The 17,549-nt window shown below is 46.0% G+C and overlaps 1 protein-coding gene across 3 annotated transcripts in view; it reads left to right on the forward strand.

Annotated features, from left to right (window-relative positions):
- Positions 1–17,549, forward strand: part of AGXT2 (alanine--glyoxylate aminotransferase 2) — a 145,236-nt gene that overhangs the window by 106,693 nt on the left and 20,994 nt on the right. For all 3 annotated transcript variants that reach the window (XM_029578964.1, XM_029578973.1, XM_029578982.1), the window contains exon 10: positions 1,866–1,998. In XM_029578964.1, coding sequence (XP_029434824.1) covers positions 1,866–1,998 — 133 coding nt within the window. The remainder of the gene's footprint in view (positions 1–1,865; positions 1,999–17,549) is intronic.

A 17,549-nucleotide genomic window follows, 5' to 3' on the forward strand; every position in this document is an offset into this window, starting at 1 on the left:
TTAAATTACAAGTGCTAAAGAAACTAAAGCCCCTTCTACTATATAGGGATTTCCGCACAGTACTCCAAGCCATCATTCTAATTAAATTAGACTACTGTAATTCACTCCTGCAGGGCCTTCCAGCATACACTACCAAGCCACTCCAGATGGTTCTGAATGCCACTGCAAGGATCCTTACCAATGCCAAAAAAAGGGACCATATCACCCCAATCCTACAGCATCTCCACTGGCTCCCCATCAAATATAGGATCCAGTTCAAGACCTGCATGATGGTTCACAAGGCACTACATAACATCTCCCCCCTCAACCTAACTTTCCAGCTTCAACTACACTCTTCTAACAAACCAACCAGAAGGGCATACCAGAACAGAATGATCACCCAACCTGCAAAATCTACCCTGAGGAAACGCGCTCTATCCACAGCGGGCCCGTCACTCTGGAACTCACTACCACCGTCCTCCGCCTAGAACCGTGCCATACTACGTTCAAGGTGAAACTCAAGACTTGGCTCTTCCTTCAAGCTTTCCCAGAGAGCTAAAGCAGGAAGAACAAACATCCAGCCTTGTCTTACCACAATAATGTAATGCTCACATTGAGTCAGTTTTGTTCCAAGTTGTTATCTAAGTTGATCTTAGTTGTTTCTAAATAAAATATATATACTGTATTATAGTTCTACTGTTCATTACTTTATATTTGATATGTTCCATGTAAACCACCTACCCGGCGATAGTTATCTCTGTTAAATGTGAACCGGAGTGATATGTATTGTATACAGGAACTTCCGGTATATAAAAACCAATAAATAAATAAATAAATGATTGACTAAAGGTGAATTTCATATTAAAAATGCTGGTGACATCTCATTAAAATTGGGCATTAACCAATGTATTTAATACAAGCATCAAACTACCTTTCTGGCAAACAGACAAAAAATGTGTTTACATTTAAATGAACTGGTTAGCATAATTTTGCATATTAACTCATTGAAATTTGAATGTGGATATCTTGTTTTCCTCCTTCAAAACAGCTACAAAGTACATAAGTAGAAAAGTATGCGTATTACCCGCTAGCCATGAATTTTCAAAGGGAAACTCCACATGGACTGTACTTAAAAAATCTTCCAAAGAGTGATAGCATTTACTGTGGTGGTAGGGAATACTCAGTATAAAAAGAAAACCAGATATTGAATAAATCTGTTCCTTCTGTGTCTTTTCTATTATTCCCCACAGTTTGCATTATAATTTGGGGGCAGTGGGGGGGGGGGAGGGGGAGTTTTGACCAACCCGCAGGGTTGCAAACTACACGGGTGCTTTCAGTGCCAGCATTTTATGTAAATAAAAACAAAAGCAAAAAAACACTTTAAAAATTTGGCAGGTGCGAAGTTGGCCCATTACAAGTGCTCATGTTTTTTGCACCCACTATGTGGGAGACTGAGTGAGGGCAAAATCGCCTGTATGCATTTGGAAAATCAAATATACCTGTGCCGGTTTACTATCCCTGACCTGACTGTGGCCCACAGGAATGCCTGTGTGCTGCAGAAACCTGGATGTACTTTAACCCAGGTGGAGGAGGGCAAGTATCAGCCCAGCTGCTGAACCTGCTTAAATCACTTGGGTAATTGTCCTTTCTAAATCCAAGATGCTTTGACTAATCTCAGCTACTCTGGAGCTAATCCAAATCATGATAATCCAGCTGCATGTCCTTCTACTGACTTTCAATCAATAGAGAAAAGGTCTGCAGGGTCCAACTTAAAGCTTGCGGGGTGAATAAGGGTAAATAGAATGTAGAGAATATTGGTGGAAATGTAAAGACAAAGGTTGCCTTTACTGATGGGATCTTTTGTTTTGCTGCTTGGATCTTGGAAGGTTCAAACAGGATTTGCTCGGATGGGCAGTCATTTCTGGGGATTTCAAACCCACGACGTCATCCCAGACATCGTTACTATGGCGAAAGGCATAGGGAATGGATTTCCAATGGCAGCTATCGTGACCTCACCAGGTAAATAAATGCTCTTTGCTATATGTTTTATTATAATTTGAGCACCGAATGTTGGAATGAGCATTTTTCCTACAGACACAAAGGCATGATTTACTAAAGTCTTCCCCGACTCTGCCCCACCCTGCTCCCATTCTGAGGACAATTTTCAAAGCTATTTCCCCAGGTAAATAGGGATGTAGCATAGTAAATTTTCCTGGCTGTAAACTGCACCCCCTCTAACCAGCCAAAAGCACATGTAGGAGCATCATCAATGAGTGTGCTTTTAGGTGAAGGTGATCCTGGGAGCAAGGAGAGAGTGGAGTAGGAAAACAGCTCATACAGATTTGATTTTGAATTTTGCATCTAGTGTTCTGCGCCCTTTTTTTTTTTTTTGCCCATACAAGAAACAAGTGGCAAAGTCTGTAAGTACGTCTTGACCCATGGAACTTGCAGGCAATTTTCAAAGTGAAACTACCTACATACTTTCTCTTTAAAAGTGAACTACAGAATGCCCAGGTCAAAAGTACCCATAGCCTTTGCAGCTCTGGGTGGCTTAATTGATGAAAAATTACCCTCTCTGTGTCTATGGGAAAGAAGTCCAAAATGGCAGAACACCTACAGGGCCAGAATTCAAAGTCCGCTAAAACAACTAGCTGTTGCGGGAGTGGACCCTTGGACTGAGGTGGAGTTGGTACAACTTGCAGGGAGGAGCCCTTCAAGTCCCCACTGTTGGCTAGGGGAGGTGGCGGAAGCAGAGGCCCAATTGGAGCTTCACCATTACCAACCTATGTTCCCCTTAGGTTGAGCCCTTGAGTGCAGGGGCCGGCTGGGCTTAGGCACGGGCCACTGTAAAGGTGAAGATCCTTCGAGAAGGTGCAGTTGCAGGCCAGAATCTAGCGCAGGAGGAATGCAGGTGGGGAGCGTGTCCAGGCAGAAATCTGTGGCAGGCAGAGTTTGAGCAGGTCAAGGTCCAGGCAGTGGTCAGTAACAGGAGGAGTTCAATCATGGTCAAGGTCCAGGCATTGATCAGCGGGCAGGAGGAGGTCAATCAAAGTCAATGTGCAAGCCAAAGTCAAAACCAAAGATCTAACCAGAAGGAGTTGGGCAGGAGCCACAGAACTCAGAAGACGGGGGCCTGAGAGGTGAAACTGAAGACTGACCATGAAGAGGATGTAGGAATGAAGACGAACCAGGAGGAAGATGAGAACTCAGGAACAGGACCAGACTGCCAAGACAGGAACCAGGAATGGAATAGGGAACACAGATCAGTAACAACGAAGCCAGGAACAGGAATACACTGAGGCAATTCGTTACTTCCAGGAAGTCGAACTATTGCCAAGGCATCTGGGGGCAGCCTTTTAAGGTGCAGAGGGGGTGATATCATGAAGCGCCTTTCTTGGGTTCCCACTGTTGGCCCTTTAAATTCCGGTGGTCAGCGCTTGCCCTAAGACAGCCAGAGAGCAGATTCAGCAGCGTCCTGCTGCATATGTGAGCAGCACACGGACACACCACCGCGTGGCCTACTGCCACATTGGGAGAAGGAGGCCGGCGTCATGGCAGCTTCAGGGGTTCCGGCATCTGAGGTAAGTGCGTCGGCTCGCAAGAGGAGCCCATGAGCTGCCAAGCGCAACACTGACTTATCCAGCTAAAGTTAGCCAGATCATTATCTGGGATATTCAGTCGGATAAAGGTCCAGCTAAATATCCCTGAATAAAATTATCCCACTACATTTAGCTGGATAATTTATGTCTGAATATAGACAGGTTATGTCTGAATATAGACAGGTTTAAAGATATCCGGCCATGTGTGGCTGGATAATTTTAAGCTTAACCGGCTACATTCGGAAGAATATAGTCAGTCAAGTGGCTACAGATTTAAATAAAATAGTCCTGCATGGGCTGTTTTGCCAGAATTAGAACCCCTCCCCCACTTACCCACCCAAAGTATCAAAAAAGAGCACTGCCCGGCCAAGACCCACACTCCTCCAAAGACCCCCAAGTTCAAAATATAAAAAATATCTGCAGTCCTCTTGGCAGTCTCCTCTCCTCTCTCTCCCCCTCCCCAGTTAGGAAACTGATTGGGAATACCCCTTCCCTCCTCTCCTCTCCCTCCCTCGTCCCAATCCTAATCCTCCCACTTACCGGATATCTTTAGAAACCCCTTCCAGCTGCCAGGATTGCCTTTTACTCTGATCCCAGCAGCTCCCAACATTGATCTGCTAGCAGATCCCACTCTTACATTAGCTTTGTGCTCTGGGTTGTCTGACCTTCATTTGTCCACAACTCTTTTCAGATTCCTATCAGTTGCTAGGGCCATTTGGCCGATTTCTGATTTATATTTTATTGTCTTTTTTTATATTTGTTGATGTTTGGGTTTTTTTGTTTATACATTACTATTGTATATTAGATTTATTATTGTATGTCATCTAGAGCAGGGGTTCTCAACCCAGCCCTCGGCACATTCCCAGCCAGACTGGTTTTCAGGATATCCACAATGAAAATGCATCAGATAGGTTTGCATGTACTGCCTCCATTGTATTTATTGTGGATACCCTGACTAGGTTGAGAACCTCTGGCCTAGATCTTTTTTTTTTCTTAGACAACTTATACATATGCTATAATAAATAAATAGTTTGGCCCAGCCAATGGGATATGGATTTCTTTTCATTTATAAATGCATGTATTCCTTAATTTTTATTTTTTTTTTTTGCATTGTTCCGCCCAAAATCACAGATGATGCATTCTCATTCGACACTGTGACATGATTTCTGAAACAATTATATTATGTATATACAGTGTATACAAAACCCCATACTTTTAAACATTACATTTTGTTAACATTCGAAACTAATGTTTTGGTACAGAGTATCTGGGAGCTTTTTACCTGCGGGCTTTGTGCCAATTCTCAAAGGGAACATACAAGGCATACTTTCCCTTTACAAAACTGCACCGGGAAAAACAAGCAGCAGAGATGTGCAGCTGCTTTTTCTGAGGGTCATTTTTTCCCTTCAAAATAACACGGGCAGTTTTGAAAATGCAAAGCTATGGATATTATTACCTCCCCTGACCTAACGCTGCCACTGGGAATGCTTCTGCTACATGAACCTAAAGGTATGGGTGTTGCTGAGCAATGCACATACTTTTAGCTGCTTTGTGGCTGGGCAGTCTTCCAAAAATGTTTTTACCTGAGTTAATCAGAGTTTACCTACATAAATGGCTTTTGAAAATGCCATCCCTATGTCGAAGTATGTGTTTTTTACAGGATTGTTCTGGGAAAGGTGCCGGTGGGTCTCCACAATGTTTAATTTTCAAAATCTCAGGTAGGAGAGTGACCAATGGGCCTGAATGTTAATTGGAGGAAAGAAAGGGGGGCGCAAGGCTTAAGGTTCACCTAATATCCTTGGTTTGGACCTACACGCCACCAATGATTATTAGTGGTTTGGGGAGTAGAGGTTCGGTGGGTCAGATCCCAGAGGCCCTATCATAGGGGGTTATTTTGTAAGCCTTTCGAACGCAAAAAGTCCCTTTTCGCGTGCGAAAGGTTGCCGAGGGCGGGGCGGAGTCAGGGCCGGAAGGGGAGGAGTTGGCGTGGCGAGGAGGTGGACGTGGCGGTAACTTCGCTGGCAATTGGGTGCGAAAGCCGGCAGTGATAACACTGCGGTGGTGCGATCGCTGCCAGCTTTCGCAGGCCCACCCCCCCTTCACCTCCTTGCCCCCCGTTACCATGGGATTCACTAAGCTGTGCGACATAGGAAAATCCAGGCCTTGGTTTGGGCAGATGCGGGGTTAGTGCCCAGAGAGTCATATTGTCTTCAAGGGGAAGGCGTACCTGGTAAGGCATGCTGCCAGGCGTTAACATGGCCCACCTAAGGTACAGGTCATTTTGTACTACATCTAGTATTAACACTTAAAGAAAGAACTGAAATGTTTGTTATCTGTGAACCGATGTGAGGTTATTAAACAAATGTCGGTATATAAAAACTGCAAATAAATAAATAAATAAATAAAATATCTGTATCTTTTTTTATATATAGTTTGCTTGAGCTTTTGGGAACTCCAGAGGTAACACTAACACACATACAAATTACCCACAAGATATTTGTAAATGGGCATTATTTAATGAATGCTAAACAAGGACATTAAGGCTTCCGCCCTTTCATATATACACTCTTTAAAGCTGCTACTAGAGGAGTAGCCTACTGGTGAGATTAACAGAATGTGAACCAAAGAAGCTAGAGCTCAAATCCTGCTGCTGTTCCTTGTGAGCTTGGGCAAATCATTTCACCCTCTATTGGCTCAGGAACACATTTAGGCCTAGATTCACCAAAAATCTATAAATATGGCAGAAATATGGTGCATTAGCATCCACAATTAAGAAAGGGGCCATGGTTAGGCAAATTCCATATCTACCACATCACGTAGGTATTTTCTGCAAAGCGCAATATGTTATTGCATCATCGCGACATGCGTCAATTTACATTTGGCACGTTATTTTCTTTGATTGTATAGATCAGCTTCCTGTTGCTGCCTCTTTGAGTGTGTGTCAGGCGTTGGAGAGAGGAGAGGAGAGTTGGTGAGCTGTTTAGTGGGAGATTAGAAGCTTTGTTCTATTGATTACCTGAGTGCGTTATCTTGTCTTCTGTTTTCATCTGTTTCCCTTTCATTTTGTCTCATTTTTATTTTTGTGTGAAGGTTTTTGTAAGTTTGTCAAATTTTTCAGTCTGTTTTTGTGTGGAGGAGGAGTGGTGTGGTGCGGAGGAGTGAGAAGTGAGGAGGAGTGGTAGTGGTGTGGAGGAGGAGTGGTGGTTGTGTGGAGGAGTGAGGAGGAGTGGTGGTGGTAAGGAGGAGGATTGAAGATCTAGAGAAAGGATAGAAAGTGAAAGGAATGGGATTAGGAGAGGATAGGTATATGGAGAGGAGGGGAGGAAAGAGGAGAGGAGGAGGGAGTATAAAGGCAGGACTGCTAGGAGTAGGAGTAGGGACAGGGACAGGAGTAAAGATAGGAAGGAGGGAAGGAATAATAGAAGGCGGGAGGTGAAAGAGGATAGGCAGGCGAGTACGGTGGAAGGAGGATGGCAGGGTAGGGATAAACAAAGAGGGCAGGGGGAGGGGAGTAGATAGGGTAGGTGCAAGAGTGGGGGGAGAAAGGGAGGGGAGCGGGATGTGGGAGCGAGAGCGAGGAAAGTGGCACCCTGTTCATTTGGCAGGGCACAGTCATCTTCGGGCTTTAAAGTTCAGTATCGAGGACAATGACATAATCATCGCTAAGGTCCTCGAAAAGTATGCCATGCTGTTCAGCAACCATATCCAAGACCTCCAGGGCTTCCAAGGGCCAGATCTGGTGCACGATCACCCAGGCTATATCCCGGCGCAGCGGAATCAAAAGGAAAGCAGAACAGGTGGCCCATCAGTACTGGAACATCAAGGCCCAACTAAAGAACAAGGTGGTGAGCCGCAATAGATATCTGCGGCAGACAAGAGGAGCCCCTTGCCCATAGTGAAGACACCCATGGAAGATTGCCTCATCGAATGGCTGGGACCGGATGTCTTTGAGGGGATGGAAGAGCAGCTGGACACCACACGAGCCAGAGCCAGGAAGTTCACCTCACCTGTAAATGGCAAGGCTGCTACAGATATCCATATATTTTTCCATAAGATATGCACATTGCTTGCTTCAAAGTGCATATCTTATGCCAAACAGTACATGTGCACTTCTTAGCATTTGTACTTATGTCTTCTTCTTTGTTTCCACAACTTTCTCCAGGGAATCCGCTGGTCCCAGCCATAAAGTCCCAGGGACCAGCGGTGCAGGCCCACTTTTCAAGGCACCCTTACTAATGGATGCAGAAACACAGTGGAGTGAAGAGGAGGAGCAGCAGGAGCCACCTCAAAAACAGCTGCAGATGCTGGTACCCCTAGGCTCACCAATACCTTTGAATGTCAGTCTCAACATCTCAGGCTTTATGGAGGACCCAAATCTGCAATGGGAGGCAGTGGACCCATCCCGACCTACCTCCAGCACGCCACATTGCCAGCAGGAGGCTGGCAGGCATTGAGCAAGATCATCCTACCAGCCCGGTCATGCCTCATTTGGAGGCCCAAACAACAGCTCAAACCACACCAACCACAGCACTAGCAGCACCGAAATGGCCTATGCATGAGCAGTTGGACTGCATGAAAAGGAGGCATGATGTTCACCTCCACCACATATGGCTAGAGCTAATGTGCTTGAGGTGGGCTCACAATGCTCACACCCTGGCCCTTCGCAATCAGACAGCAGCCCACACGCAAGCCCTAACCATAGTTGTTATCTCCATAAATAATCTGACCAGTCTTTTAAAACAAATCCTGCAAAGAATGCCAGAGCAACCACCCGTGCCCTCCCCAGCTTCACAGGAATCCATGTCATGCAGCAATCCATGATCAGAAGGTCAACTCAGTGGTTGGCCCCCCAAACAGATGCCACCCCCAACTGAAAAGCCACATTGAGGCAAAGGTCCATGAGGCCAAAATAGTGACATAAATATACATTTTTGAAGACTTGTGGAAACAAGCCTAGCCAGTCCTCTGTACAGAATTCCTGTGCTGGCTTGATGGAAGAAGCCTCCTGACTACTCAGTTCCTGCTGCCTACTTATAACGCCTTCCTTTATGCTCTGCCCGTACTCCAGCCTCCTTGATGTGGTCTCCAGTCATGGTCCAGCTGCTGTCTCTTTTCATATCTCATCTGCTCCTGCTGCTGGTGTCTTATCTCATCTCATCCTGCTGCTGCTGCCTGCATGCTGGTGTCTCATCTCATCTCATCCTGCTGCTGCTGCCTGCATGCTGGTGTCTCATCTCATCTCATTCATCCTGCTGCCGCCTGCATGCTGGAGTGTCATCTCATCTCCTCTCATCTCATCCTGCTGCTGCTGCCTGCATGCTGGTGTGTCATCTCATCTCCTCTCATCTCATCTTGCTGCTGCCTGCATGCTGGAGTGTCATCTCATCTCCTCTCATCTCATCCTGCTGCTGCCTCCATTCTGGTGTCTCATTTCATCTCATCCTTATGCTGCCTCCATGCTGGTGTTTAATTTTATCTCATCTCATCCTGCTGCTGCATCCATGCTGCTTTTGTCATCTCTTGGTCCTTTGCCTCCATGCTGCTGTGTCATCTCCTGGGGCTCCTGCCTCAATGCTGCTTGTCAAAAAATTCCAGAGGATGTGGTTAGGATATTGCATGTAAACAATTTTCTCCAATGTATTTTAAATGTGCTACTTGCTAACTTAATTGAGTGCCCCCTAGTACTTCTATTATCCGAAAGAGTAAATGACTGATTCACTTTTACCCATTCTAGACTTCTAATGATTTTATAGACCTCTATCATATCCCACCTCAGCCGTCTCCTCTCCAAGCTGAATAGCCCTAACCTCATTAGCCATTCCTCATAGGGAGCTGTTCCATCCCCATTATCATTTTGGTCACCCTTCTCTGTACCTTCTCCAGTGCAACTATATCTTTTTTGAGATGCAGCAACCAGAACTGTACACAGTATTCAAGGTGCGGTCTCACCATGGAGCGATATAGAGGCATTATGACATTTTCTGTTTTATTAACCATTCCCTTCATAATAATTCCTAACATTCTGTTTGCTTTTTTGACTGCTGCAGCACACTGAGCTGACGATTTCAAAGTATTATCCACTATGACATCTAAATCTTTTTTCCGGGTGGTAGCTCCTAATATGGAACCTAACATCATGTAACTACAGCAAGGGTTATTTTTTTCTATATGCAACACCTTGCACTTGTCTGCATAAAATTTCAACTGCCATATAGATACTCAAATACGCAAACTTCTTTGGAAGAGTAGAAAACCTTGGATAGCTCTTAAAATACTTCGCCTCCCAAAGAAACAGGGGGGTTGGGGACTACCTGACTTCAAAATCTATAACATGGCCTGTCAGTTGCGCCATGTGGTGGATTGCCTCATGAGTTCTTTGTAAACCAGCATGATGTGCTGCACGAATGTCGGTAAATAAAAGTTAATAAATAAATAAATAAATAAATAAATAATAAATGAATACTTCCTATTATACCCCCTTGGAGATAGAGCACCTACAGACTAAGCCACTATGGCTCGCTTATATCCTCCACAAAACACCTCACATACTTCCCTTTCATCTTCGACATAGTGTGCTGATTAAACCAAAATACGTAGCTTGGCATTGGGTGTGTCGGCATTTTCAATTCCCTCGCTGGACCACCCATTTTCTGCCTCATCTGGGAAATGAAGGCTTTACACCTGGCATGCCCAACCGAATCTTTGGGGATTGGTATGCAAGAGGGATTAAAGCTCTGATACACTTGGTAGAAGATTTTAATACTGTTTACTCTTTCTCAATACTGCAAGAAAAGCATGACCTCCCGCCTCAACATTTTTATGCTTACTTACAAATATGCCACTATATACTCTCGCTAGTGTTACCAGACCCATATGACCATGCTTGGGAATTCCTTTCGGACTTTTTAGATATGGATGACCCGACGCGCCATAAACTCTCTTTCTGGTATAATATCAACCCTCCCCCAGGTGAGACTCATTAGTAGCAAGGTGGAATAGAGAATTGGGAATCTCTTTAACCTCACCTTACTACAAGCAGTGTTTTACAAGAGCGCAGTCTCTGTCTTTGCCAACTCCCCTTCAGGAACTACAGTTTAAATGTTTACATAGGTTTTATATTGCGTCGGCGCAAGCAAGCAAACTGGGGAATAGAGGAACCGGTTGTTGTCCCAAAGGCACGACACCTCATAGTACGCTTGGCCATCAACTTTGGTCCTGCCCATGTATCAGTCTGTTCTGGCATAAGATGCATCGCTATTTGTTGGCCCAATGTGGTGTCACTTTTGCATACCATATTAATGTATTCATTTGGGATGATAGCAGGGGTATCCCCTTTCGAAATAAGTACACCAAATGGTAGTTCCAATTGGTGATTGTGCTTGCCAAAAAATGTATATTACAGAAGTGGATCTCCACTGATTCACCTACCTAACACAGTTACGCAACCTGATTCATCAGACATGCTTACTGGATAAGTACATAACCAAAATTGAATTGTTTCACCCACGGTGGTTATTTTATAGGCGATGGGAGGTTTATCTTCTCACTTTAACGCCCTTGGCATGGAGCCTCATTCTCAATGATTTGCCTACAAAGTAGCTTTCTCTATTTAACTTTTACACTGAGACTTATTTTGTGTGGCTACCCCAACTTATTGTTACTGCTGGTGCTTAGTGATACTGGATGTTCCTATCTTTACTCTGGATTCTCAATGTCAGGGGGGGGGGGGGGGGGTTCACTAGAGTTTGCTCATTGTACTTTACTGTGTTTTCTTATTTCATAATGTCCCTCCAGCTGGCAGAAACACTGCTGGGGGGATGCTCAAGCTAGTTTAAGATGTTCATTATGCTTCAACGTGGACACTGAATTCTGCTCTAGCTCAATGGGCGATTGTTGTAATATTGAAAAACATGATTGTTCGCTTTGTTTGTTCCGCTGTTACTGTTGTAATGGTCAATAAAAAATATTATCAAAAAAATAAACATTTCATCTGCCATTTGGATGCTCAATCTTCCAGTCTCGCAAGGTCCTCCTACAATTTATCATAATCTGCTTGGGATTTAACTACACTGAATAATTTTGTATCATCTGCAAATTTGATTACCTCATTCATCATATTGCTTTCTAGATCATTTATAAATATATTGAAAAACACTGGTTCAAGTACAGATCCACTGTTTATCCTTTTCCACTGAGAAAATTGACCATTTAATCCTACTCTCTGTTTCCTGTCTTTTAACCAGTTTGTAATTCACGAAAGGACATTGCCTCCTATCCCATGACTTTTTAGTTTTTTTGGAAGCCTCTCATGAGGGTCTTTGTCAAACACCTTCTGAAAATCCAAATACAGTACATCTACTGGTTCACCTTTATCCACATATTTATTAAACCCCTTCAAAAAAATGAAGCAGATTTGTGAGGCAAGACTTCCCTTGGATAAATCCTTGCTGGCTGTGTTCCAGTAAACCATGTCTTTCTATATGCTCTGTGATTTTGATCTTTACAATAGTTTCCACTATTTTTCCCAGCACTGAAGTTAGGCTCACTGGTCTATAGTTTCCTGGATCACCCCTGGAGCCCTTTTTAAATATTGGGGTTACATTGGCCACCCTCCAGTCTTCAGTTACAATGGATGATTTTAATGACAGGTTACAAATTTTAACTAATAGATCTGAAATTTCATTTTTGAGATCCTTTAGAACCCTGGGTGCATACCATCCAGTCCAGGTGATTTGCTACTCTTTAGTTTGTCAATCTAGCCTACTATATGTGTAGAAAGGCTTGGCCAGAGGTGCTGTTGCAATGTCTTCACACTGTTGATTACTAATAGGTTGTATAGCTATGCTAATGTAATAGTTTAGTTATAACAAACCTTTTTTTTTATTGGCCAAGGAGGGCTTTGAAGGTGTGTTTGAAAGAAAACCTCATTTTATCATACATGATAATAGCCGCGATCCACAATAATGGCCGCTGTTGCACAATAAAAAAATTTTCACCCTCTACTGCAAGAAAAAAAGGTATGTCCCACTTTAAATCATCCCACATTATTGCACGTTATTTCACCGAATAATGCGGTAGGAGTCCCTCATTTGCATATTTTTCTAGCTTTTGCATACTCAATATCATATTTGCATACTAACACACGAAGCACTATCACGTGCCTAACACACCTTAGACCCCTTTTATTGCACTATATGGCCCAAGCACATTTGATGAATGACCCTGTTACATTGTGAGCTGACTGGGGACAAGGAAATACCTACAGAAATTGAATATAGCTCATCTTAAGCCTTCAATGAAAAGGTGTGAGTGCAATCTAAATAAATAAGTATTTTGAAGTATATTTAGCATTTAGACACTCCCAAAGTCAGTATTAAATAGAGGCTTCAGATATAATGGTTAGTGTGAAATGCGTAGAATTATGGTTGGTTTTCCACCATGAAAAATAAAAGCTGAATCCAAGTTTATAAATGGAGATAAGTGCAATATCCTGGAGATTCTATCATGACTGGATATAATGGTGCCCTGAGCAGCCTGAGAGCAGCTGCATGGGCCGGGAGCATGCCTAAACCATTGAAATGATGTTGCTGGTATGGCGCCCCCAGTCAGTTGCCCCTTTTGCTTGTCCCTTGCAATGGCCTTGCATTGAGAAACAGCTATGAGACTGAAGAAGGGAATTTGTGCTTCTTAATTGGCTTTGTCCTCAGTTTGATTGTTGCTCTGTGGATTCTGAGGCTTATGTACTGTATCTTCACAGCTAGATACCAGGGACTCGCTATGGATGGGGGTGGTGGGAGGGTTGAAGGCCTTGAAGAGGAGGGGAGGAACTGGGGTTGGGGGGGGGGGAGACTGTTAGCACCAGAAGAGGCGATAATTTTGGAAAGAGGAATGATTTGGGAAGAGGCAGGGTGTTTCCATGTAATTATTTTTTATACTTTTTCAATTTTTTGGTCTGCTGGGCTTCCTCTAGAAGAGGACATATACAACAAATAAATTCATTTATTCATGTATACCAATTACCTATCTAACATTAGAGAGATTTTAACACACTCATCCATCACACATACACCCACATATAAAATCTATATGTATCAATGAACATGAAGTATCCTTTATACAATGTATATAATTTTTAAATATAATTTTATAATTATACAATGTATATTTTTTTTTTTTAAATATTTTTTAAAATACTGATGTTAGTCCTAAACGTCCAAAAAAGATCTTCGTTTCGCCAGTTTTATTTTAAAGGCTTCTTCAGGGATGGACTTAAACATCAAGGAACAACCAAAATGACTTCCCAAACAGTATTGTATTTCTTCCTGGTAAATCCTTTACATTTCTTCCTGATTAATCCTTTCCAACAGATGTCTTTAATATCGTAATCAACTTCATAGAAATTCACCCACTTGCTCAGTATATATCCCGATCTCAGATCTCTTACATCGCGCACCCAAATATTCACTCTTAACTCCTCATATTGAGTTATTGAAGATTATAGCCCCAATTGATATCTGATTCTTCAAAAATTCTTCAGCTGAATGGTTACACGATCAATCAATATTATTCATAGCACATCAAGTCCCAGGGATGGAAATTCACCATCTTCAAAAATTCTTCAGCTGAATGATTACACGGTCAATCAATATTATTCATACCACATCAGGTCCCGGAGGGGAATTCACCATCCGGAAATGACATCTACTTCACGTCTGAAAAGGGCGTTTGGGTGCGCGATCTAAGAGATCTGAGACCGAGGTTTCATCAGACCGTCCAAATCTCCGGCCGGGGCCGGGTTCTTCTTTGTAGGAAAGAAAGACGGGTCCCTCCGCCCCTGTATTGATTACCGGGGCTTGAATCAAATCACCCGCCGGGACCGTTACCCGTTGCCTCTGATTCCAGAGCTCCTGGACCGCCTCCAAGGGGCCCGTGTCTTCACCAAGTTAGACCTCCGAGGTGCTTACAATCTCGTTCGTATACGCCCTGGGGATGAGTGGAAGACCGCGTTTAACACCAGAGACGGCCATTACGAGTACCTTGTTATGCCGTTTGGTCTCTGTAACGCCCCAGCGGTATTCCAAAACCTTATGAACGAGGTCCTCCGCGACTTCAGTGATCGTATACCTGGACGACGTATTAATATACTCCCAGGATCTCAAGACACATCGAGAACACGTGCGGCAAGTCCTGCTGAAGCTGAGGGAGAACCACTTGTACGCAAAACTAGAAAAATGCCAGTTTGAACAAGAATCATTACCCTTCCTAGGATATATTGTCTCCTCGACGGGCTTCCGAATGGATCCGGACAAGGTGAGCACCATCAAGGGTTGGCCACAACCATCGGGACTAAAGGCGCTTCAGCGGTTCTTAGGATTCGCTAATTTCTACCGCCACTTCATTCCGCATTACTCCAGCCTGGTAGCTCCTCTGACGGCCCTCACGCGGAAGGGTGCAGATGCACGAAGCTGGCCCCCTGCTGCGACGCAGGCCTTCCAGGATCTCAAAGAGGCTTTCCTTCAAGACACTTGTCTTCGGCATCCTAACCCCCAACGCCAGTTTATAGTAGAGGTAGATGCTTCTGCTGTCGCGGTAGGGGCAGTGCTACTCCAAACCTCTCCCACTGGCAAAACCTGGCCTTGCTCATACTTCTCCCGCAAGTTTTCGCCGGCAGAAAGGAATTACGGGATTGGCGACAAAGAGCTGTTGGCCATAAAACTGGCGTTCGAGGAGTGGCGTCAGTGGTTGGAGGGAGCCCAACATCCGATCATTGTATATACCGACCATAAGAATCTGCAGTACTTGTCTCATGCTCGGAGGCTCAATCCCCGGCAGGCCCGCTGGTCCCTCTTTTTTAGTCGGTTCGACTTCTCGCTTCGCTACCGACCCGCAGCCAAGAATGTACGGGCGGATGCCCTATCCCGCACCACCGAAGTTGACGACACTACAGAGACCCCTCAGTATATTTTGGATCCAGCCAAAGTCCTACTGGCAGCCACAGACTTAGGGCCCGCGGGGAGGACGGTGGTCCCGGTTCGTTCACGGAGGAAGGTTCTCGCATGGGCACACGACTCCCTGACAGCAGGCCATCCTGGGATTTCCCGAACCCTTGAATTGCTCACTGAGTTTTACTGGTGGCCACGAGTGAGGGAGGATGTTCGGCACTATGTTCAGTCCTGTCCCACATGCGCTCAGCAAAAACCCCCACCGGGACGTCCGTGGGGCCTACTCCAGCCGCTCCCTATTCCCGCAGAACCGTGGTCCCACCTTTCCACAGACTTTGTGGTGGAGTTGCCTCGCTCTGAGGGGAAGACAGTAATTAGGGTCACTGTCGACCGCTTTTCTAAGATGGCACATTTCATCCCCTTGCCCAAGCTCCCCACGGCTCCTGAGCTGGCTGACCTATTCGTCCAGCATATTTTCCGATTACATGGGCTGCCCTCGCATATCGCGTCGGATCGCGGTCCTCAATTTACGGCCAAGTACTGGCGGGCATTATGCAAGAAGTTTGGTATACAGTTGGATTTTACCACGGCTTTTCATCCCCAGGGTAACGGCCAAGTGGAGCGGACCAACCGGACGCTGAAAACCTTCCTCCGAACTTTTGTGGATGAGCTCCAAGACAACTGGTTCTCTCTCCTTCCCTGGGCGGAATTTTCTTACAACCGCCACAAGCACTCCGCTACAAGTCAGTCTCCCTTTCAGCTAGTTTATGGGAGGATCCCAAGACCTCCACTGCCGTTACCAGTACAAGTCGCGTCCCCCGCGGCACAACTAACAGCCAACCAGCTTCATCACCTTTGGAGTGCCACGCAGGAGAAGCTCCGCAAAACTGCAGCTCGCTTCAAGGCGTATGCAGACCGGTCTCGACGACCCGCCCCGGTGTTCCTCCCCGGGACGAGGGTATGGCTAAGCACGAAGCACATTCAATTGCGGACTCCCTCCATGAGGTTAGCACCACGTTACATTGGACCTTTCCCAGTGGCAGAACGCGTAGGGGCGGTTTCGTACAGATTGCGGCTGCCCTCCTCGCTTAAGATCCATGATGTCTTCCACGTGTCCCTCCTCAAGCCGCTGGTGCTCTCTCGGTTTCGGCCAGCTCCGCCAGCGCCCTCCAATGTTTCCTCGGATCCGGATGTCACTTACACGGTAAAGGAGGTCTTGGATGTCCGGTGCCGTCGCCACCGCTGGGAGTATCTACTGTCTTGGGAGGGTTATGGTCCGGAGGAGAATTCGTGGGAGCCTTCGTCCCACATCCTGGACAAGGACCTTCTTCGCCACTTCCACCTCCAGCATCCGGCCAAGCCACGACCCCCGGGGAGGGGGCGTACGGGAGGGGGTACTGTTGCGGCTCCGGGTCGGCCCCGGCCGCTCTGCCTACCTCCGCGGGCTTCCGGGTCTCCTCGGCCCTCCCCGGGCCTCCGGGGGCTCTTGCCGCCGCGCTCCCGGCCTTCCCGCGCGGCTCCCGGGCCTGCCCCTGCTTCTGCCACGCTGCCTCTGCACCGCCGGAGCAGCCGGCGTCTCGCCGCGGCTGGCTCCGCCCCCTAGGGGCACGCGCGCGTCTCGGCCCGAGATTTAAAGGGCCAGGCGCGGGAAACTTGCCTTCTCCCTCCGGTGACGTCAGACGCTGCAGGGCTACTTAAGCCCTGCAGCTGCGCTCCTCCAGTGCCTTGCAACGAGGTTCCCAGGCTTGCTCCTGTCTCCAGTTGCTGCGTTCCTGCTGTCTCGTCTTCCTTTTGGTTCCTGACCCGGATTGGCATACGTTTCTTCTTGGCTTCTGACCCCGGACTGGTAATTGGATTTCTTCTGGCTTCTGACCTCGGACCGGCTTCCGTTGACCCCCTGGCTTCCGACCCCAGACCGGCTTACGTGGATTCTCTGGCTTCCGAGCCCGGACCGGCTTACGTGGATTCTCTGGCTTCTGACCTCGGACTGGCTGACAGTGTTCCATTGGTTCCTGACTCCGGATTGGCG

This window comes from Rhinatrema bivittatum, chromosome 1 (genome assembly GCF_901001135.1).
Source record: "Rhinatrema bivittatum chromosome 1, aRhiBiv1.1, whole genome shotgun sequence".
NCBI lineage: Eukaryota > Metazoa > Chordata > Amphibia > Gymnophiona > Rhinatrematidae > Rhinatrema > Rhinatrema bivittatum.